Source organism: Aulonocara stuartgranti, assembly GCF_965226115.1.
Source record: "Aulonocara stuartgranti genome assembly, chromosome: 17".
NCBI classification, from domain to species: Eukaryota; Metazoa; Chordata; class Actinopteri; order Cichliformes; family Cichlidae; genus Aulonocara; species Aulonocara stuartgranti.
In genome coordinates this window covers 18,589,278-18,611,216 of record NC_138953.1, presented here as the reverse complement: position 1 = coordinate 18,611,216, position 21,939 = coordinate 18,589,278, and the positions used below count along the sequence as shown (strand labels likewise).

General features: G+C 39.5%; 2 protein-coding genes across 4 annotated transcripts; both read right to left on the bottom strand.

Annotated features, from left to right (window-relative positions):
• Window positions 1-459: 459 nt before the first annotated feature.
• On the bottom strand, window positions 460-12,525 carry mansc1 (MANSC domain containing 1). Of its 2 annotated transcripts, XM_082510036.1 has the most exons (5): window positions 12,499-12,525; window positions 11,588-11,948; window positions 6,721-7,047; window positions 5,724-5,864; window positions 460-3,431 (listed from the first exon to the last, which is right to left on the bottom strand). In XM_082510036.1, exons 3-5 carry the CDS (start codon window positions 6,971-6,973, stop codon window positions 2,413-2,415), a joined length of 1,413 nt encoding a protein of 470 aa, XP_082366162.1. In that variant the 5' UTR covers window positions 6,974-7,047; window positions 11,588-11,948; window positions 12,499-12,525; the 3' UTR covers window positions 460-2,412. The 2 variants fall into 2 exon arrangements, with proteins under 2 accessions (XP_082366162.1, XP_082366163.1); XM_082510037.1 differs by lacking the exon at window positions 12,499-12,525 and having other exon boundaries at window positions 11,616-12,112.
• Window positions 12,526-13,151: 626 nt separating this feature from the next.
• On the bottom strand, window positions 13,152-21,704 carry c4h11orf98 (chromosome 4 C11orf98 homolog). 2 transcript variants are annotated; one of them, XR_014272151.1, is made up of 5 exons: window positions 21,596-21,704; window positions 19,792-19,916; window positions 19,618-19,715; window positions 14,944-15,392; window positions 14,148-14,247 (listed from the first exon to the last, which is right to left on the bottom strand). XR_014272151.1 is itself a non-coding variant. In XM_082509924.1 (4 exons), the coding sequence occupies exons 1-4, from the start codon at window positions 21,629-21,631 to the stop codon at window positions 14,132-14,134; spliced, it is 375 nt and encodes a 124-aa protein (XP_082366050.1). In that variant the 5' UTR covers window positions 21,632-21,703; the 3' UTR covers window positions 13,152-14,131. The 2 variants fall into 2 exon arrangements, 1 of the variants encoding a protein (XP_082366050.1); XM_082509924.1 differs by lacking the exon at window positions 14,944-15,392 and having other exon boundaries at window positions 13,152-14,247; window positions 21,596-21,703.
• Window positions 21,705-21,939: the final 235 nt, after the last annotated feature.

Genomic DNA, 21,939 nt, shown 5'->3' with positions numbered 1-21,939 from the left:
TTTAACAGAGATGAAATGTGGGGTTTTTTTTCAGCCCTGAAAGAAGTAAAAATACTCAAAAACTTATAATACAAGTTAGATAAATCTTAACTGTGACAGCAAGTTACTCTGAAAATACACATTATATGAAGCATGCATTATATCCCAGCATGCATGGCTCCATGACATATATTTAAGTTTTTGTAGATTTAAAAAACAGATGGGTCAGGTGGAAACTTTTCTCAGACTCAGGCTGATTATTTTTGTTGCTGTAATGAACCTGCTCCCAGTTTGGTTAATACAGAACAGTAATAAATGTGATGCTGTGATAAATGTGAAATTTTATTTAATTTGGAACAACTTTACAAGATTAATTTTGATTATTTGTTGGTAGATCACCCAGACGATAAAAAATCACAGTGGTTCTATTTAAAATCAAACACACTCAAGCAAAAATAAATCTGCAGACTCAGATACTTTTCAAAAATCAACAGTTTTTTAATCCTTACAAGAACGAAACATCAAAGTTCAAACTTATGCAAAAGCATCACTTCACAAAACAAGACCAAACTATTACCATCCATGTAATTATTAATTAGACAATCAAAGTAAAAATCAGAGCAGTATCAGTGAAAACGCCTTATTGGTGCAGCTTCAGTTTATCGGACTGCTGCTGCTGCCACCTGGTGGTGAAGTGACGCTATAGCAGTCTCGTTTCTGCACATCCAGTACAATACAAACGTCATTATAGGAAAATAGTGCGCAGCAAGTGTCCTCTTACTTATGAAAAAAAATCAGCAGATCATAGTCATTAAAAAAAACAAAAAAACAGGATACAATAGTGCATCGATTTTCAAAGGATTGCATCCATCGTTTGAATATTTATCCACATGTGAAATACAAAATACAAAAACACCACAGTGAGAGAGTGAGTCTGACATCTACACCGGTCAGGTGATTTAAGAAGCAATCACAGGCTCGTATGGCTGAAGCGTGTGGGAGGAAGAAGACATGCAGGTGTATACACAAAGGGCCCCGCGACCCCACGGCGAATCAGAAGAAGGCCAGAATCTGAATCAGAGTCCGCTTGTATAGAGTTTCTTCTCGCCAGTCCACTTCAGAAGCTTCCTGAGTTTCTACGAGTAAAAATATTGCTGTTTGTTCTTTGTTCCATCGTCAGCTGAAGTTTTGGACCAATGAGCTTCCCAGCAGAACTCTGAGTTCATTATGTGATCTGAGAGGCCACAGAAGGGCAGTGTTACCGCCTAAAGTCTGAAGGCTGCTTCAAAGTTGCACTATCACTTGTTGCACAAGACTTAAAAAGATCAAGTAACAACTGAGGAATTTGTCTCATGAGAAGTCAAATAATCTAAAAACATAAAAGCCCAAAAAATATCTCAAAGTTTGATTTTTTTTTCACAAAACAAAAACACCTCAAATAAATTCTAAGAATAGTTTTTAAATTAAGAGATATTTTGTCTTCATTGTGAGAATTTTTCAATATAAGTCTACCATCTTTTTCTTTTGTTAACACCAATAACAGAAAAATTAAGGTATGAAGTCCATGATTGGTCTGTGATGAGTTTAAGGAGGCGGAGTCTGAAATGGAATGAGGTTGTCATCTTTGTACTTTACCTACTGACTGTATATAAAAGATGGACATGGTCACTTAAGGTGAATAAAGCTGAAATAATCAACAGTGAAGACTTTAAAAATCATGTGACTGGTGAGTTTGTTGAATGACTTCTTTGTTAGAAACTCTGGAATGGGCGGAGTTTGTTCACTATTGTTATAAACATAAAGTTCAGCTAGCTAAGCCAGCTTAGCTTAGCTTTTACAGGGTTTTTCTTTCCTCAAAATTGGTCTTATGACCAATCTTTTTTAAAATGATCTCTGTCAAAACCCAAACATATGCAGGAAATTTTGTTTTCAGATGTTAATTGAAATGGCACTCATGAGTTTTAGATAGTGCTAGCTGAAACAGCATGGAGGCCATAATTTCTCTACTTAGAAAAAAGTTACTAAAGTATGAACACACAGCACCCCTTGGTTTCTCTTTCAGCTTGCCTCCAGTTTTAAAATAGCAACATGGCAATGGTCACAAACCAACAGGTAATATCAATATCTGTGTCTATCTTTTACATAACATTGGTGGTTTGGGTGTTAAAAACAACAGAAAAAAATGTTGCTAGCAAAGCAGTGCGCTATTTTTTAGAAGATCAAAAAGTGACAGCTGTTTTAAATGCAAAGAAACGAAATATTATGTGTACTCTCCGGCCAATCACAATCCAGTGTTCTCCACAGTATGACAAACCTTTCAGGAGGTGATGTAGGTGCTCCATTATTATGTAACTTTGTGCTATTAAACTAATTGAATAAATTCAATAAATCTCACTGCCCCTCTGGGCTTCCGTCCTTGTAACGTTTTCCTTGTCACACCTCGTAGTGCAGATCATTGAGTTCCAGTCTCGTGTAGTGGCGTCTGTCGAAAGACTCCATTGCTTTGCGGCCTCCAATGGCGAGGGCCATTGTGAGGATGGCAAGCACCAGCACCACAAATGCCACCATGCCGCTTTTCATTGCTCCATGTGCTGCTATCCCTTTGCCTCTGGCAGCACTTGAATTCTGGAGGATGTGGTCAGACTGAACAGCACCTTTGGGGACAATTAAAAGAGTCGCCGCGGGCGTTGTCCTGGTGGTGGGCGCCTCAGTGGTGGTGGTGGTGGTGGTAGTTGTTGTTGTGGTTGTTGAAGGAGGAGTAGGGGGGTTTGTGGTGGTAGTTGACGGAATAGTAGTGGTGGTGGTTGGAGGTGTGGTTGTGGTTGTTGTGGTAGTTGTGGTAGTTGAAAGTGTGGTGGTTAGAGGTGTTGTGGTGGTTGGAAGTGTTGTAGTCGTGGTCGTGGTGGTTTCAGTGTTTGGCTGAAGTTTTTCGGTAGTTCTGTATTTGGCCTCCTTGTTCATTGTTACAACAGGAAGTGAGGTGGTTGGAGTGGTGGTGGGGGTGGTGTTTGGGGTTGTGGTGGGAGTTGAAGTATGAGTTGGCTGGGTGGTGGTGATGCTGATAGGATGAATTTTTCCTTTCCTGGTTTTAGTTTGCTTTTTGGTGGTTTTGTTAGGCTTTTTTATGGAGGTGGTGGAAAGAGGTGATGCTTTTGCAGTGGTGGGTGATGAGGTCACTGCTGCCATTGTGGCAATTATGATGATGGGTGGAGGTGTGGGGGTGGGGGTGGAGGTGGAGGTAGGGGTTGAGGTTGTGGTTGATGGTAAGGTAGTGGTTGTCGGTTGTGTTGTGGTAGTGGTTGTTGTCATTGTGATAGTGGTTGGTGGCATTGTTGTTGTTATACTTTTTGGGGTTGTTGGTTGTGCAGTTGTTGGCGTAGTTGGTGCCAGTGTGGTGGTGGTTGTGATGGTGGTAGTGGTGGGAGGTCTCACAGTGGTTGGATGAAGTAAACCTGTGCAGGAAAGAAAACACAAAGACATAAACTTAAAGATTTGTATAGAATTGTTTGGTCAGCAGGGGGCAGCAAAAATCCACAATCATCCAAAATTCAACACAAACAAGAAAAAGTGAGTTTTAGAAGGCTAAAAAACAATTATACTGACATTTGATCCAATTTGGTAACAACCATTCATGAACGGTTTGGGTTTAGTGGTATGTCACATATTACAGGTGTGTCTCACACTGACATATAGGGCTCCATAGCTCAGGGGTTAGAGCACTGGTCTTGTAAACCAGGGGTCGTGAGTTCAAATCTCACTGGAGCCTTAACTACATGCCTTCTGTGAAAGAACCATACTGTCTGTTAACTCTCTGGGGAAAAAACTCCATGACATAAAATATACCCCATCATTTAAAATGTTTGTTCAGGTGCTTGTTAATTATCTTTCATGATACAGGAAATTTGACACATTAATATTTAAAATTATTATTCTTTTATATACAGGTGAAGATATTTATGATAACCATGATATTTGAAAATAGGACATCAATAATGCACATATATGATAACATTGTATATTATTTGCTAATGTTATGGTTATGGACCTCTATGTAGTTGTATTTTGAGTTTAATTATTCATCCATTCCCTTCCACTTATCTAGTTCAGGGTTGCAGGGGCAGGGTCTGGAGCCTATCCCAGACATGCAAAGGGCTAACACGAAGAGACAGTCAACCAGTCGTGATCACATTTGCACCTAAAGTCTTTAAGTCTGCCGTCATTAGCTATGTCTGGGCCCAAACTACGCTGCAGGTCCCTAAGACTAACGATCACTGCGGCATTACTGAGAGTTGAAAAACTGTCTAAATTCTTTCATCTGTAATAAAATGATCAACATTACTGCTCTACTAGGGGTAACAATTAAGTTTAACATCCAGGCATTCATGAAAATAGAATTTATGAAATTTAATGGAGTTAGAAGTTAGCAGTGAGTTAGCATCTAAATAGAATATACCATGTTCTGACTGAGATATTTTTGAAAACAAATTAAGACGTACAGCTCTGTTATCACCTTTACTATCACAGGAAAGTAAACAGCAGGGATGTTTTGTTGGGTTACTGAAGCTTGACTAGCTGGTATATAATGATGTACTAGGTGATCGCTAGCGACACAGCTATATTAGCATAATATAATCATTGACGCTGGAGGACGAACACTAACTTTTTTCCACTCAATAAAAGGTAACGTGAGGGTTCCCGATGGTTAGGGATAAATGCAATCGCATGGCAGGATTCTGTAAATGGACCAAACTTCAGTCAGGAGAACAACTGAGATAATCCATCCACAATACGCGGTTAGTAATTAATATACTGCTGCATTGACTGGGTTGTAGTTACATCACAAGGTTTTAAAAACTGTGCTTTAAAATTAATAGCAGTAATAAAAATTGAGAGGCTGACAGTGATCACTGACTGTTTTTAGGGGCTTTTTTGGGATTATATAGAACAAGATGAAAGCATTAAAACTAGTGCTGACAGCATTAATCTCGTTAAAATGACTCTAACGCCATAACCCCATTAACGCAGCAAATCTCTGTTAGCAAGTTAGCACGGATCGCCCCGTGCGTGGGGTTGCATGGCACTAACACGTTAACGAGCTAAACGTGTTAATGCGTTGTCGCCGTGCAGCCCCACACACGGGACGATCCGCGTTAACTCGCTAACAGAGATTTGCTGCGTTAATGGGGTTATGGCGTTAACGTAATTTTAACAAGATTAACGCTGACAGCACTAATTAAAACGTTAAAAACACAACAGCCTTATTAAACGCAGAGTAGTTTGGACCCGGAAGCAGGATTCATCACAACATCACTTAAAGACCGGATTTAGAATCACCGATTAACCTAACCCCACTAATTGCATGTCTTTGGACTGTGGGAGGAAGCCCTGGAGAAAACCCATACAAACTCCACACAGAACGCACAGCCAAAAATGTGTGTGGGGAGGGTAATTGATGAACGTGACTGATCTTCCACAGGTATCAACATAATATCATTATCATTAATTTTGCTTTTGTTTTTGTTTTTTAATAATAATGAAGTGAAGATCCTACGGTGAAAAATGAAAACTATTTTCTAAACTAATCAATAATACTTCTAGTTTTGGCTTAAATTTACTTATTAAAAATCTTCAAGAATCCGAAGCTGAATGTATGCAAAGCTGGGTCACTCATGTCTTTGTTCATCATGCATTTAATCATCATTATTAAAGTCATTTTCTGTGTTTACAATGAGTATCTGACGTACCTTTGTAGATGTCATAGGTGTTGATGCCCTCCTGAGCCTTCGTTAAAGGACAGTCCTGCTCTATCTGACAGTGGAACAGGAAGCAGTTCTCATCACCAGCGTGTTTGTTCCCGTTGAAAACCACCATGTTGCATTTAGCACCTTCAGAAACACAAAGTTAGTTTTTTCCTTTCACTTTTTTGAGTCACAGTTTTTAGCTTATAGTGGTCTGCTGTGACCTTTGAGACTGATGAGCCTACTATAGAGAAACTGTGATATATCCCACGGTAGCGATGGTTACAGGAAAAAAAAAAAACACTGACCAAAAACCAGATATAGTCTTTAGATGGTTACATGTGGCCGTCAAAGCCAGTAACCTGGGTTATACTTTCTCTGACTAAATTAGGTATACATGACGAAACAAGAAGAGCAGCTCCCCTTTAATGAAGCTTTGATTTTTCTTATGTCTGGTTTTGAAGGTAAATATTTAAATTTACAATCTGCACAAATTACCCAAAACTTTCACCACCAGGGCCAGCGTGACCTCAGTTCTCAGGCTTTCCTGAGCACTATACAAAGGTATCTTGGACATACAGTCATTGCTGTTGTTTCTATAGATCCTGGTGATGATTTTGCAGGGGTGTAAATGGATGGAATGAGCATAGGGTGGCACCAGCCCACCATTTATAATTGGTCCCTACAGACGCTGCTGGCTTTTGTAAATTTCCTTAAGTAATGCTTTTTAAAGCTGTACTTCTTACTGAAGTACAGTATTTCTATTTTATGCTGCTTCCACTTCAACCAGACTTTAGATGCCAGTACATTACTTTATACTCCATACCATTTATTTTAAAGCTTTAACTGGATTAGTATTATCCAATAATATTATGGATAGACTAATGAGTGCTTTTACTTTAGCTACATGCTTCATGCTTCATGGTTCAGACACAGTTTTTTTTAAACATATCTTTAAAAAACATAACCTTTGACCCCCATGTTCCCCATTCACTCTGCTCACCTGGTTTGACTTCCTCTGAGCAGCAGGCGAGGACGCAATCCCGCTCAGAGTGGACCACCCGGGCATCCATGGCTGTTGTCGGTCTGTTTAGCGACAGCCTGACGTCGACTATGGCGCTCTGGTGCTGCCTGGAGAAACACGTCTCCGGTTCCAGTGCTGACACGGGAAGTGATATCATCACTATGAATGTGAAAGCAGCGTAAACGAACAGCATGAGCGTCCCCAAGGGTCGTTCAGAGGTGGGAGGGGTCATGGCTGCAGTGGGCGTACTCAGATCAGAAAGGCCTCGGTGTGCAGAGCAGGACAGCAGAAATCCACAGAGATGAACTGCAGAGCACAAACCCACTGTTATTAAAGTTTATTTATTTTATTTATTTATTTATTAAATATTATCACTTTAAGTGTTTCACAGCAAACACTCAGAACAACAGAGGCAAGATGACACTGAACGAGAAAAAAGGGCAGGAAACGTCAGGTGGATTTTTTTGGAACCATTGTTTTAAGTCAAACCTTTTAGTACATCTTATTAAGTCTTTCTTGGACTTTGTCTGAGACTTCAAACCCTTGTCAGGATGTCTCAGAGTCCCAGATCTGTCTTGGACCACAAAGAGAGCAAAATTAGATCTGTGGAGAAAATAGAAACCTAAAAATGGAAGCTGTTCCTGAAGGAGGTGGCGGGGCAGCTTCTTTTTTTAGATTACTACTGAACGAGGTCAGAAAGATGTTTGAATCAGAGAGAAAAATGTGGTGGAAGAAGCATTCAGACCGCTAATCTAAAGCTATTCCAGCGCTGCATCAAAATTAAGGAAAAGGAAAAGAGGCCACACCTCTAATAATGGAAACTTTAAACCTACAGAGACCACAGCAGGCTGTACATTTAATATGAGAGTCTTTGGGGATTGACGCACTGTTGGGGCCTGAGCTAAACATTAGAGCAGCGGTCCCCAACCCCCGGGCCTCGGTCCGTACCGGTCCGTGAGAGTTGAGGCTCAGGTGTGAAATGTATAGTTTTCAGGGTTTTTATCGGTTTTCAGCATTATTTTGTTATCGTTTTTATCGTTTACTCGGTTTTCCTGGGTCTTTTCATGTGTGTTATGAATAAATTTTCTTTTTTTCGGTACCAGTACTAGTTTTATTCTGTTGTATTTATCCGCGACACCTAAAGGCCGGTCCATGAAAATATTGTCGGGCATAAACCGGTCCGTGGCGCAAAAAAGGTTGGGGACCGCTGCATTAGAGGAATCATGTTTTCAGTGTTTCATTTTTCCACTCCAGTGGTTGACGCTTACAGACAGAAGTGCAAAAATCTTTTACATAAATTGTTGTGACTGAAAATCTGACATAGATCCTTAAAGAGGGCCCATTCTGCTTCACCTGACATCCTGCATATATATTTCCTGTTCCAGCAATGGTACATGTTCATAAGGCTATTTCAAGTCACCACATGGTTGTAGCTCAGGTTCATTCAGCTGTGTATTTCAAAGGTGGATGCTTACAGAACAGGTCAAATATAAAATGCACCTGTCGCACCGCATCACATTCTTTAAGGGTATAACCGATCCATCTCCAATGAGTGGTTTTAAAGTGCATCCTGCATCCAATACTGTATGCCACATTTATCTACAGTTAATGTTTAACCAGACCAGTGTGTAGCTCACTGGGTAGAGCAGGTGATCTATGTCCTGTGGGGCTAATGCAAAGACCTGGGTTTAAATGTGCCCCAAGGCTTTTTGCTGCATGTCTTGTAGTTGTCGTAGTGTTCCTGTCTTTTCGCCATTGTTTTACTGCAATAAAAGCTACCCCCCCCCCCCCCCCCCCACAAAAAAAAGAAAAAAAGAAAATTTATGTCCACACAGCAGTCCTATATGTCTTGATTAAGAATGGCTCAGAGGTTCCTGACAGTGTTGCTGGACTCCATCCAGAGTAAACATCTAGTTAGACACCATTTTTTTAAAGATAGAGTCGAGTACCATAACCTCAGTTTTGTCATCCAGGCCTTTAAGTCATGCCTGTAATTTAACTAGCTGATTTGTTTCATGGTTAAATACAGCTGGGTGTCAGCTGCATAGCACTAAAAATGTTAGCAGCACTTTTTAAAAATAATATTGCACAAGAGAATCAAAGGATCTACGAATCGATGAAGTCATCAAAACTTAGAGAGCCCCTGATTAGACTGATGAGGACATCAGAAGCCCCTTAAAGGTGGATTTCACCATATTTAAGTTTTTCTATACTGCTAAGATGGTAGAAAAGAGGACTGTGATTACATATTACTCCTTACAGCTCTTATTAACTCAGGTGTTATCTGTGATGAGGTAAACATTAATCTCACGTCACAAAGTGTTCTACATCCTGATTATCACGTTTACTCACGGGGGGTGTAATCGAAAGATTCTGAGAACACGTCCATTACCACTTACACTGTGCACTCCAACCTCAACCTCTGTTTCAAACTACCTTGATGTTCATGTGAAAGATCATTACAGGTGAGGAGGTTTAGAATTAGACTCTATACAGTATGATACTGTGTGCACTTTTCCTGTAGCATCCTGAGGCGTCTCGTGGAGAATCCTGGAAGTAAACCAGGTGCACATTTTCGCATTGAGTCTCCAACTGACTTTTGTCATGTGCAAGCGGGCATTTATTTCTAAAACACATCAAATTCACTTTGTAGTTCCTGTTTGTCACTTCCTTCCCACTTCTGCTCCGTGCAGCCTGATGCAGAGCCTATTAAAAAGTACACCTGGCGTGACTTTAGGCTGCTGCTGGGATGCTTCTCTGTGGTGTGTCTGCTAAGCACATTAAAAACGCAGTGTTTTTGGCTACATAAGCAAAATTTACACTCATCTTTTTTACCACATTTGCTTTACTGTGATCTCATCCACGTCCTCAAAAATTTAAATATAGTTGAAAGATCATCGTTTGGATTTGGTGGAATAAATCCAGCTCCCATTGCACAAGTACAGAAGATGAAGAGGACCTTGTTTCCATGTACAGCCTACTTAACATGTTAGTTTGTATAAAGAGTTTTGAGTATTTAATAATTAAGAGCAGAAACTCACCGACCGTGTGAACAGTCCTCCTTTAGATGCTCAGCAGCTCTGTGGGTCCACAGTCCACAGAGCAGGACTTTAGCCTGTTTTTCTGCTACGGCTGCTCTCCTATCAGCTTTACAGCTGCTGTTATCTGAGCCACTATCAGACAGATTAGTGCTCCTTATTCACGACAACATGATGACCCTGTTTTTATGTCAGCATCGTCCTCTACTCAACAGGAACCCTCAGCATGAACTTTTACTCACAGCAGTTTAACCCTCATTCTCCATCTTCCCTGTGCTAATGTGTTATACTAGCTTAACCATGAGTCTGTAAGTAGCCACCAGGCAGCACATCATTATATGTCAACTAACTCGACTTCACTAACTCCAAATATGACTTCATCTTTTTAGAAATCCACATCAGAACGTGGTATATAATCTCGCTAGTCCTCGTTTTAATGGGTGCTTGGATGAACCTTTCCTGTAACATCTGGGAGGACTGTCATGGTGATCATTTTATTAGTTTTTTTTTTTTTTTAGAAAGAGAAATTCTAACAAACCAGAGTTAGAGGTGAGTTTAATCTCTATATATTTTATGTTTTTTAATTTAGTCTTTAATTTCGTAAAATCTGCAACAAAGTTAATTAAAAACATAAGAATGTCATGGGGTGTATTCTTCCATGTCATATACAGCCTCCTCACATACTATCATGTCCACATAAAAGCCTAAAGAAATCAACAACAATTTCACAACCTGTCGAGTTATCTTACCACTAAATCAGGAAAATAACTCACTATGCTTATAGTGTACAATAAGGCTGTAATCAACTAAAACTAGCACAGAGCTTAACAAAATGCATCATTGATGTAAAAGCAGAATAGTGATGTAATAACCTCACAGAGCCGGTTTCATGACTCTGACAACATGACAACTCAGGGGCTGTTCGGGCATTAAAAAAAGTAAAAGGAGAAGAAGTAGTTTTAATTTTTAACTAATGTCTTCTTAGTCTTAGTTCACTGTAATAAACTTTAGTCTGACATTAAACTTCAACAGAGTTTAAATAAGTGAGTTTAGGGCTAAGTGTAAATTACCTGCATGGCTAAAAGTTGCTACCTGAAAAATGAATAAATAAAAAAGTCCAATTTTAGAGATCTAAAACCTGAACCTTATTAACAGTATAAAAAGCCAAAACTGTGACTTCTGTGATACTTTTCTGATTTCAGACTATAGTTTCAAGTTTAACTAAATAAAACTCAAAGATCTTTTTGTAAATTTTGCCTGTTATTAGAATCAGACTTGCCAATCACAAGTCATTAGCCCATGAGCCAAAAACTGCGACAGTGAAAAAGCTCAAGCTCCAGCAGCTATTCCATCTTTTATATAAAATCTATGATTGAGGCACTGACTCCATCCATACATCACATCAAAAGCAGAACACAGGATGACGTCACACAGATATCCCAGCTGTTATTAAGAGAGGAAATAAACGTCAATTTATAACATGGGAGTCTATGGGGACTGACTCTGTGGAGCCCCTGCTGGACGTCAGAAGAACTGCAGCTGTTGTTCTCTCAGCTCCTTTTGGATAATAAGAACTTGAGAGCACCTGCCCGGGCTGAGCCTGAGCTCAAGGCCAAAAATCTGTAATAAAGTGTGTAATAAATGAAATGCGCTGCACACATGACCGCATCTATAAGCTGGAGTCTTAGCACGAAGCTAATGTGTTGCTGCACACAGCACCTGCCCTTCAAACCTGCCCTGTACTGGTTTTACTGGTGCGGTAATGGAGCCTAATTGGGACACGAAGCGGCCGAAATGCGTTTTGTTACCTGAGCGGTCAGCGGGGACACAGATTACCTCGGCGCCGCCTCCATCGTCCCTCCGGCGGTCAGTGCGATGTGATGTGATGAGTCGGTGTTTGTTCAAACCAGCTTAGTTCCAGTAAGAAGCCTCAGCCGTCCCGACAGGACATGATGCTCAAACAAAAAGAAGGCAGAGGACGCGTTTCTGTTGTCTTAATAACGAACCCGGCTGTTCTCCGCCTGCAGAGGATGGAGGACGTTACATGATGGCTGGTGCGGAGGATCTGCTGCTTGTCTCCTGAGTCTGACCCATTTTAGTCTTTGTCCTCTGGTAGGGGGAGGGAAGGAGCCTGCATCCCCAATCTGAGGCTCACTGCCGTCTGATGTTCTTCCAAAAAGCCGGAAAAATATCAGAGAAACAGCCGGAGAAACCGGACACAAAGAGCTTCAGATGTTTCAATAAAGACACAGTTTATATAAGAGCTCCATACGGAGCCTCATCAATAATTAAATCTGATCATGAACAAAACATCTGAGAGAAAGGATGCCAGCGTGAAGCGGATCAATAGTTTATAAAACCTCCAACATGTATGGAAGACCATTAACGCCTCTAAAACATTACAAAAACAACATAGGTGTAAATTCGACTGAATTTATGGAAGCCCATAAAGACATTAGAACTTAAATAATAAATAAAACAATTGCAGTAAGTCAAAATCTGGACAACAAATTTTGAAACATACGGAAGCCCAATATACCCCCCTGAAAAAAATACAACTAATGGGATGTATAAATAGTAAATAAAAATAGATAATGTAAGCTTATTTGAAGCCTTCAAATAAAATGAAAAAGTAAAACAAAACTGAACCTAATATCAAAATCATGGAAGTGCATTAAAGATCAAAAATAAAAAAATTAGATAAAAGAAAAAAAAAAACCTGGTTGTGGAGGGCTAGTGCCAGTTACAGCTGTTATGGGGTGGGGTACACAATGGATGGATGAATGGACTTAAATGGAAGCGCAATACAACCCTATAAGTAAAAACAAATAATGAGAACTCCCTGGAGCTTTCTGAAAACATTTTATTATCTATCTATCTTTCTTAAGAATATGGGGACATATTAATATTTAAAACAATATTATTTAATTTTTAATAAGTTTGGAAACCCATTAAAGCCCTTTGATAATAATTGAATCGCAATGATGAACACAAACATCTAGAATTAACTGGACTAAATGTTTGGACTTACTAAAAGGTCAAAAAGACAAAACGTTTATAAACAACTCTCCAATAAATAAATAAATAAAGTATATCAGAACTATGGAGGCTCATTAATTCTGAAAACATTTAATTGTATATATTTTTATACACAGTTCATAGAACTCATGAGAGAAAACATTTCTTAAAATAAACCCGAATTAACCACCTAGAAAAACTTATTAAAACATGACTTGACATATGGAAGCTCATCAAAGTATGTCAGAAAACACAAATAGTGACATACGTAAAAAAACAAAACAAAGCACAATACCTTTAAGCATGGAAACCTATGATGTTATTTCCCAATAAAAAAACAGAAGTCAGCAAAAATTAAACAAGGATTTATCAGGTCTTTATTTGAATAACGTGTCAAAAATGAACATAGTTTGTGTTAAACTGTAACAAAATTTTCTTTCAACATAAACTGCTGAAGAGCCAAAATGAGTTTTAATGTGCAGTTTACATTTGAACCTGGATGTTCCCATCAAGCACAAATGTTTACCAAACTGTGTCAGGAAAATAATAAGTCAAATATTTATGAACCAACAACTAAGAAAGGTTAAAAAAAATCTGAATTATTATATAATCTAAATAATGAATAGAAACTTCTGATGATGTATAAAATTTTAATGAACTAGGTGGAACAGAAGGTTAAAGGTCAAAGCTCATGACCCATTTAATTAAACAAGCTTACAAGATGAATGCTGTAACAACCACAGGTCCAAATGTTGCCCTCAAACTCTGCAGGTGCTGCGACGCTAACAGAGATATAAAATAAAAACCCAATCACATATGGAAACCCATTTCTGCCAAATAACAAAATGAAAGTGTAAAATGCCTTTGGTTAGTCAAAAATTACAAAAATATCTTCAGATAGTAAATTTAAAACAATATCATATTTTTTCATATTTTTGCCAGTGAAGTTACATTTTTAATTCTCACAAAACTTTTACACCATAGAAGACATTTGGTCTTTTCACTAACATACTAATTTAACTTAGAATAACCTCAAGTTTTTTGTTTAAATGATTGATTAAAGCTGTTTTGGTTAAGAATCTGCAAAAGATCAAATAAAAATAAAACAGTGTGAGCCTCAAACAAATTCAGATTTATTTACAACTAAAATAAAAGCAGCTCAATTAATATTTGAGGGGAAACATTTTTGGCAGAAAGGGGCTTCCATGTCAACTGTTGTAGTTTTTTCTTCTGCAGAAACAAACTACAGGACGGACGTCCTTATTGTCCATTAGTCTCAAAGTTGAGGCGCCGGCATGGACGTCTGAGCAGGGACTCATAGTGCAGACATATCTTCATTCAACATCCACCATCTCTACATCGTCCTGGCATCCGGACGCCTTCTTGTTCTTCTTCTTGGTCTGAGCTGATGAGGTGTTGTGCTTCTTCTGTGGTGCTGCTGTTGATTCCACTACAGAGAGACGAATGATGAGCAATTTTATTTTAGTGTCATAAAAAAGTATCAATAAAACACCAGAAGTTGAAAAACAACACAAAATGCAGCTGATGATCAGTCAGCTTTGATGCAGAACATGTGGAATCTAACTGGATGATGGACAAATGCATCATTTCCTGTGTCCACTATGTGGTGTTAAACCTCCCCCCCCCCAAAAAAAACAACCTTCACTCTCTAATCATCTGTGTCAGTATGTAACGTGTAGAACACACAGTGATAATCAGTGTTGGGGAGTAACATAATACATGTACCGGCATTATGTACTTAAAATACAAAATATGAGTAACTGTATTCTGTTACAGTTACCATTTAAAAAGGTGGTATTCAGAATACAGTTACTTTGTTGAAATAAATGGATTACACAGCAGTACAGTCCTATTTCACCTGTTAGGCTATGCCCTCTCTATTTTTGGTAATTCCATGCCGGTGGAGACCCAAACAAAAGACGCATTAAGAGGCTCTAATGCCTGGGTCTCACGGCCCATGTCACCTCTACTTGCCGCCAGCATAATGACGTGAAGAAATATTTTTGTAATTATTATTCAAAACATTATTTAATATGAAGGTGATAGCCAGAGTGTTAAAGGCATAGCCCTAAAGAATGTAGCCTCATGGGCAGTGTAGTGCTGCAGGGAGAATGGACTGTCATACCCGTTATGTGTCTGTGAGCGCGAGGGAGGGAGAAAAAGGAGAATCGAAAGTACGAGTTGTCACCAAGCAGAAACAGGAGCTGGAAGCATGTAAATATAACAATAACCACAGCAGCCAAAAACAGTGCCTGACGAGCCCAGTTGTAAGTAAGCTATTAAGACTCGACTGTACACCGTGTTCGTGTTTTCCTCCGAAACAATAAGTTTAATTCAATTCAATTTTATTTATATAGCGCCAAATCACAACATAAGTCGCCTCAAGGCGCTTCATAGATACAGAGAAAAACCCAACAATCATATGACCCCCTATGAGCAAGCACTTTGGCAACAGTGGGAAGGAAAAACTCCCTTTTAACAGGAAGAAACCTCCGGCAGAACCAGGCTCAGGGAGGGGCGGCCATCTGCTGCAACCGGTTGGGGTGAGAGAAGGAAGGCAGGATAAAAGACATGCTGTGGAAGAGAGACAGAGGTTAATAACAGATATGATTCAATGCAGAGAGGTCTGTTAATACATAGTGAGTGAGAAAGGTGACTGGAAAGGAAAAACTAAATGCATCATGGGAATCCCCCGGCAGCCTACGTCTATTGCAGCATAACTAAAGGAGGATTCAGGGTCACCTGGTCCAGCCCTAACTATATGCTTTAGCAAAAAGGAAAGTTTTAAGCTTAATCTTAAAAGTAGAGATAGTGTCTGTCTCCTGAATCCAAACTGGAAGCTGGTTCTACAGAAGAGGGGCCTGAAAGCTGAAGGCTCTCCCTCCCATTCTACTTTTAAATACTCTAGGAACAACAAGTAGGCCTGCAGAGCGAGAGCAAAGTGCTCTAATAGGGTGATATGGTACTACAAGGTCATTAAGATAAGATGGGGCCTGATTATTTAAGACCTTGTATGTGAGGAGCAGGATTTTGAATTCAATTCTAGATTTAACAGGAAGCCAATGAAGGGAAGCCAAAACAGGAGAAATATGCTCTCTCTTTCTAGTCCCTGTCAGTACTCTTGCTGCAGCATTTTGGATTAGCTGAAGGCTTTTCAGTGAGTTTTTTGGACATCCTGATAATAATGAATTACAGTAGTCCAGCCTGGAAGTAATAAATGCATGAACTAGTTTTTCAGCGTCACTCTGAGACAGGATATTTCTAATTTTAGAGATGTTGCGCAAATGGAAGAACGCAGTCTTACATATTTGTTTAATATGTGCATTGAAGGACATGTCCTGGTCAAAAATGACTCCAAGGTTCCTCACCGCCTTACTGGAGGCCAAGGTAATGCCATCCAGAGTAAGAATCTGGTTAGATACCATATTTCTAGGCTTTTCAGGGCCGAGTACAATAACCTCAGTTTTATCTGAATTAAGAAGCAGAAAGTTAGCGGCCATCCAGGTCTTTATGTCTTTAAGACATTCCTGCAGTTTAACTAATTGGTGTGTGTTATCTGGCTTCATGGACAGATAGAGCTGGGTGTCATCTGCATAGCAGTGAAAATGTATGCTATGTCTTCTAATGATGCTGCCTAAGGGAAGCATGTATAATGTAAACAGAATTGGTCCTAGCACTGAACCCTGTGGAACTCCATAATTAACCTCAGTGTGTGAAGAGGACTCTCCATTTACATGCACAAATTGGAGTCTATTAGATAGATATGATACAAACCACTGCAGTGCAGTACCTGTAATACCTGCAGCATGTTCTAATCGCTCTAATAGGATATTATGGTCGACAGTATCGAATGCTGCACTAAGGTCTAGCAGGACAAGCACAGAGATGAGTCCACTGTCAGAGGCCATAAGAAGATCATTTGTAACCTTCACTAAAGCTGTTTCTGTGCTGTGATGAGCTCTGAAACCTGACTGAAACTCTTCAAATAAACCATTCCTCTGCAGATGATCTGTTAGCTGTTTGACAACTACTCTTTCAAGGATTTTTGATATGAAAGGAAGGTTGGAGATTGGCCTATAATTAGCTAAGACTGCTGGGTCTAGAGATGGCTTTTTGAGTAAAGGTTTAACTACAGCTAGCTTGAAGGCCTGTGGTACATAGCCGATCATTAGAGATAGGTTGATCATATTTAAGATCGAAGAATTAATTAATGGCAGGACTTCTTTGAGCAGTTTTGTAGGAATGGGGTCTAAAAGACACGTTGATGGTTTGGAGGAAGTAATTATTGAAGTTAACTCAGAAAGATCAATTAGAGAAAAAGAGTCTAACTTAACATCAATGGTACTAAGAGTAGCTGTAGATAATATTACATCTGTGGGATGATTACTGGTAATTTTTTCTCTAATGATAAAGATTTTATTTGTGAAGAAGTTCATGAAGTCATTACTAGTTAACGTTAAAGGGATTGTTGGCTCAAAAGAGCTCTGACTTTTTGTCAGCCTGGCTACAGTGCTGAAGAGAAATCTGGGGTTGTTCTTATTTTCTTCAATCAGTGATGAATAGTAAGATGTTCTGGCTTTGCGGAGGGCTTTCTTATAAAGCAGCAAACTATTTCTCCAGGCTAAATGATGATCCTCTAAATTTGTGACACGCCATTTCCTCTCCAGATTACGAGTTATCTGCTTTAGGGTACGTGTTTGAGAATTATACCACAGAGTCAGGTACTTCTGATTAGAGACCTTAGTTTTCACAGGAGCTACAGTATCCAGAGTCATATGTAGTGAGGAGGTGAAATTATTAACAAGATAATCGACCTCTGTTGGGGTAGTGTTCAGATAGCTGCTCTGCTCTATGTTGGTACAGGTCATTGAAGATGATAACAGTGGGTGGATTATATTCTTAAACTTAGTTACAGTGCTTTCAGAAAGACATCTACTTTGATAAAGTCTACTCTCCACCGCTGTGTAATCAATTATTGTAAATGTAAATGTTATCAGGAAATGATCAGACAGGAGAGGGTTTTCAGGAAACACTGTTAAATGTTCAGTTTCTATGCCATATGTTAAAACAAGATTTGAGTGTGATTAAAGTGGTGGGTGGGTTCTTTTACATTTTGAGAGAAGCCAATTGAGTCTAATAACAGATTAAATGCCATGTTGAGGCTGTCATTTTTAGCATCTACATGGATGTTAAAATCACCCACAATAATTATTTTATCTGAGCTCAGAACTAAATTAGATATAAAGTCTGAGAAATCAGACAGAAACTCTGTGTAAGGCCCAGGTGGACGATAGATGATAACAAGTAAGACTGGTTTCTGAGTTTTACAGCTGGGGTGGACGAGGCTAAGCATCAGGCTTTCAAATGAATTAAAAGTCTGTCTTGGTCTTTCATTAATTAATAGGCTGGTGTGAAAAATTGCTGCCACACCGCCCCCTCGGCCTGTGCTTCGAGATTTCTGGTAGTTAGAATGACTCGGGGGTGTTGATTCATTTAAACTAACATAATCATCCTGCTGCAACCAGGTTTCTGTAAGGTAGAGTAAATCAATTTGTTGATCAATTATTAAGTCATGTACTAACAGAGACTTGGAGGAGAGAGACCTAATATTTAATAATCCACATTTCACTGTTTTACTCTTTGGTTCAGATGTGGATACTTTGTTGTTCTTTCTTTGTAATTGTTTATGTTTAAGTTGTTTGTTGCTGGTTTTTAGTTTGTTTTTTGTCTGTTTGGGAGCCGACACAGTCTCTATGGAGATGGGTTTTTGGGGGGGTAGCAGGAGGAGAGAAGCTGCAGAGAAGCGTGTAAGACTGCAACTCTGCTTCCTGGTCCCAACTCTGGATAGTCATATTTTGGGGGGTTTAATAAATTTGTCCATATTTCTAGAAATGAGAGCTGCTCCATCCAAAGTGGGATGGATGCCGTATAGTTTTCTATACAAGATCGCTGCAAAAAGTGCAGCCTTACCTAATGTCCACCTACTGTTACTCATTTTATATTAGGATTTAAAAATGTAGTTGGTATTGGTTTGGCGAGTAACCTTCAGTACTAGTAATAAATCACACAGCAATAGTACATTAATGTAGTTATAAAAAGCATGATAATATATTAAATAATCCAAAGTATTCAGAATACGTTACTCTCATTGAGTAACGTAACGGAATACATTACAAAATACATTTTGGGGCATGTATTCTGTAATCTGTAGTGGAATACATTTTAAAAGTAACCTTCCCAACACTGGTGATAATGTCATATCAATCAGCTAAAACTGACGTCTTGCTGCCATTAGGTGGCGCTATGACTAGCGTTCAATGTTGCCACGTGGATGTCTTTAAGCCTTTGAGGCAGAGTGGACAATATGCATTTGAGTTTCAATGAAAAGTCAAAACTTTCATAATTTTGCATTGCCACAGTCTGCAGTTTTCCAAGAAGAGATAAATTACGAAGACTGGAAATAATAAAAACAATGCATCCCAAATGCTTTACCTATTTGTTAAGGTTATCTTATGACTGCATGAGAGTTTTGTTCTTGGGATGTTACATTTTTCCAATTTTTCCATAAACACCCAGAGCGTATGTAAATTTTCATCCATGCCCAAATTCAAAATAAGATTAATTAATGTAAAGTAATAAACGGAGCAATCCCAACTGGTCTTTCATATGTTTAGGTCTAAAGCTTAGTGGACCACACAGGTCTGGAAACCAGAGCCGCACACTAACACCGACTGAAGTACCTGAGAGATGCTGAAAACACTTAAGGAGAGAGTCAGTCAGAAGGTTTGGCACTCTTTACCTTCCATAGTGGCCTTCTCCTTCTGCTGGTGTTGCAGCTGTTTAATCAGCTTCCTCTTCTTCTTCCCTGACAGCGTGATGTTGGCTCTCGGACTCGTCCTGATGGGACAGAAAATGTCACAACGCGCTGCGGCCATGAGAAGGTGGAGGAAGGAGGGGGTCAGCTGACACTCACCTTCTCTTCTTCAGGTGATGGATGGTGATGAGACCTTCATCCACCACAGCTCCCACGATCTGATGCCGCTTCCTCTTCTCACGGCTCAGAACTCGCCGGCGCTTGAAAAGCTTCTTCCCCAACTCCTGCAAGAGAACCACGACACGTTCAAGGAAGGCAGAAACACTCGAGTGTTTAGAGCTCCTCATCAGATATGAAGGAACAAACAACAACAGCTGAAACATATCCAGGCTTTCTTTGAATTAGCTGACTCAAACAACTTAAACTCAGAGACAATGCAGATCTGAAACTGACGGTTAGAATCTAAATCAGGGGTAGATGAGAACTGGGCGAAAAATGCTCTGTGGGATATTTTGTTCTGAAAGTTGGAGTTGACATTCTGAGGACATAGTAATAAGTGTTTCTTTTCACTGAGCTCCATCTACTTCAGTCACACTTTATCACACAAGAAAAGCTACAGAGAAACGACCCAACAGGTTGTGTTTATGAAACATCTGCAGCAGAGAGTGATGTACATAACCCAATGTAATCAAGACACAGCCACAGTTTGTTATTGATGCATTTAATGTAATCTTGAAGCAGGTGGTAAATAAATCAGTATGTGTCTTGCAGCCGATTTAAACTGAAACCACAAAGTTAGGTTTAAAGTGTTAGCAGCTACACTGGAAACCAACAGAGTTTTAAAAACTTTCCATTTTCCTGTAAATGGGGACCGCTGATCTTGATCATAGACACTGGACATGGTTGCCACAGTAGAGTGAGTCTTCCACAAGTGATTTGTGGTTGTATCACATTTAATATGGCAGACAACTCTCAAGTAATATGCATATGAAGCCGTAAACAGATGATCAGTTCTTTTTTTTCAGTGAGAGAACTGCAAACTGCAGATGAAGTATTCAAACTACGAACACAGTAACAACAGCACATATAGTTTTTTTGTTTTTATTCCTGGCATTCATTCATCCATATTCTTTCACTTATCTAATTCCAGGTCGTGGGGTTGGAAGGGGGGCTGGAGCCAATCACAGCTACCATAGGGTGAGAGGTGAGGTACACCTGGAATAGTCGCCAGCCTGTAGCAGGGCTCACTTTTCTGGCAGTTTAGCTTAAATAATCTTAACATGTTGTTGTTGTTGTTTTACTGCACTTTTTACTGTTTTCACAGACTGATTGTAACACCAGCGTCAGTTTATAAAGAGAGAAAAGTACCATTGACCAGAACTGAGTTTAGCTCCACAACAGACACGGTTTCTCACGTGACCCGCTTGGAAAACGTAACTGTCCATTGATGGCTTAAAAGGATTTCTCCACCAGGCTGTGGAAGAAAGACCTGAACATACTAACGATTACTTCAAAGTTTAAAACCTGCAGCTGTGCATCTGCCATGTTAGAAATTAACAGCCATAAAAATAATAATTTAAGCCATTAGAGCACCTTTGCTGCTTCCGGTTACTGTATAATCTATTCTTCTTAGAGCTGTAGCTGTTGTTTGTCTCGTGACGTTTCGATCGATGCAGTTTACTTGCCGTCCACAGGGTGTCCCAGTTTCCTGAAGTTACAATGCGCTCCACTAACAAAGGGATTGCACCAACACATTTAAAACAATTCCTCAAAATGTTTTAAGGCTATATTCGACTTCCCGCAACTGACAATACTGGAGAGGAAACTGTCTCAAAGGACTGATTCATTACTATAACTGTAGGGGGGTGTGAACAAAACTTTAACATCTGTCTGACTCGTTATTGTTTCCTGAATGTGCCCTCGGCTCCAACCGACTAACAGAAGGAAAAACAGGATTTCTTACAGTTTTCGGTTTGTTTATTCCTCCCGGAGGTGCCATGCTGACCAGCTCACGTGGAACACAGACTTCTTCTTCTGCGCTCTAAATCCTGGCTGTCCTCAGGCCACACGGCTCCTCACTGCCCCCAGCAGTCGTGACGAAACATTACAACGAAGCCCGGAGTTTAACGGCAAAACACCGTCACGTAAAAACAAGAAATTACAACTTTTATCTCAGACATAGGTTACACACAACGATAAAAATATGAACGTATAAATTATTCTTCTTGTTAGTATTAATAGCATTACTGTGCATAACTCATTGTTTCAGAATTATTCTTAAACTACATTTTTATAGCATTTAAAATA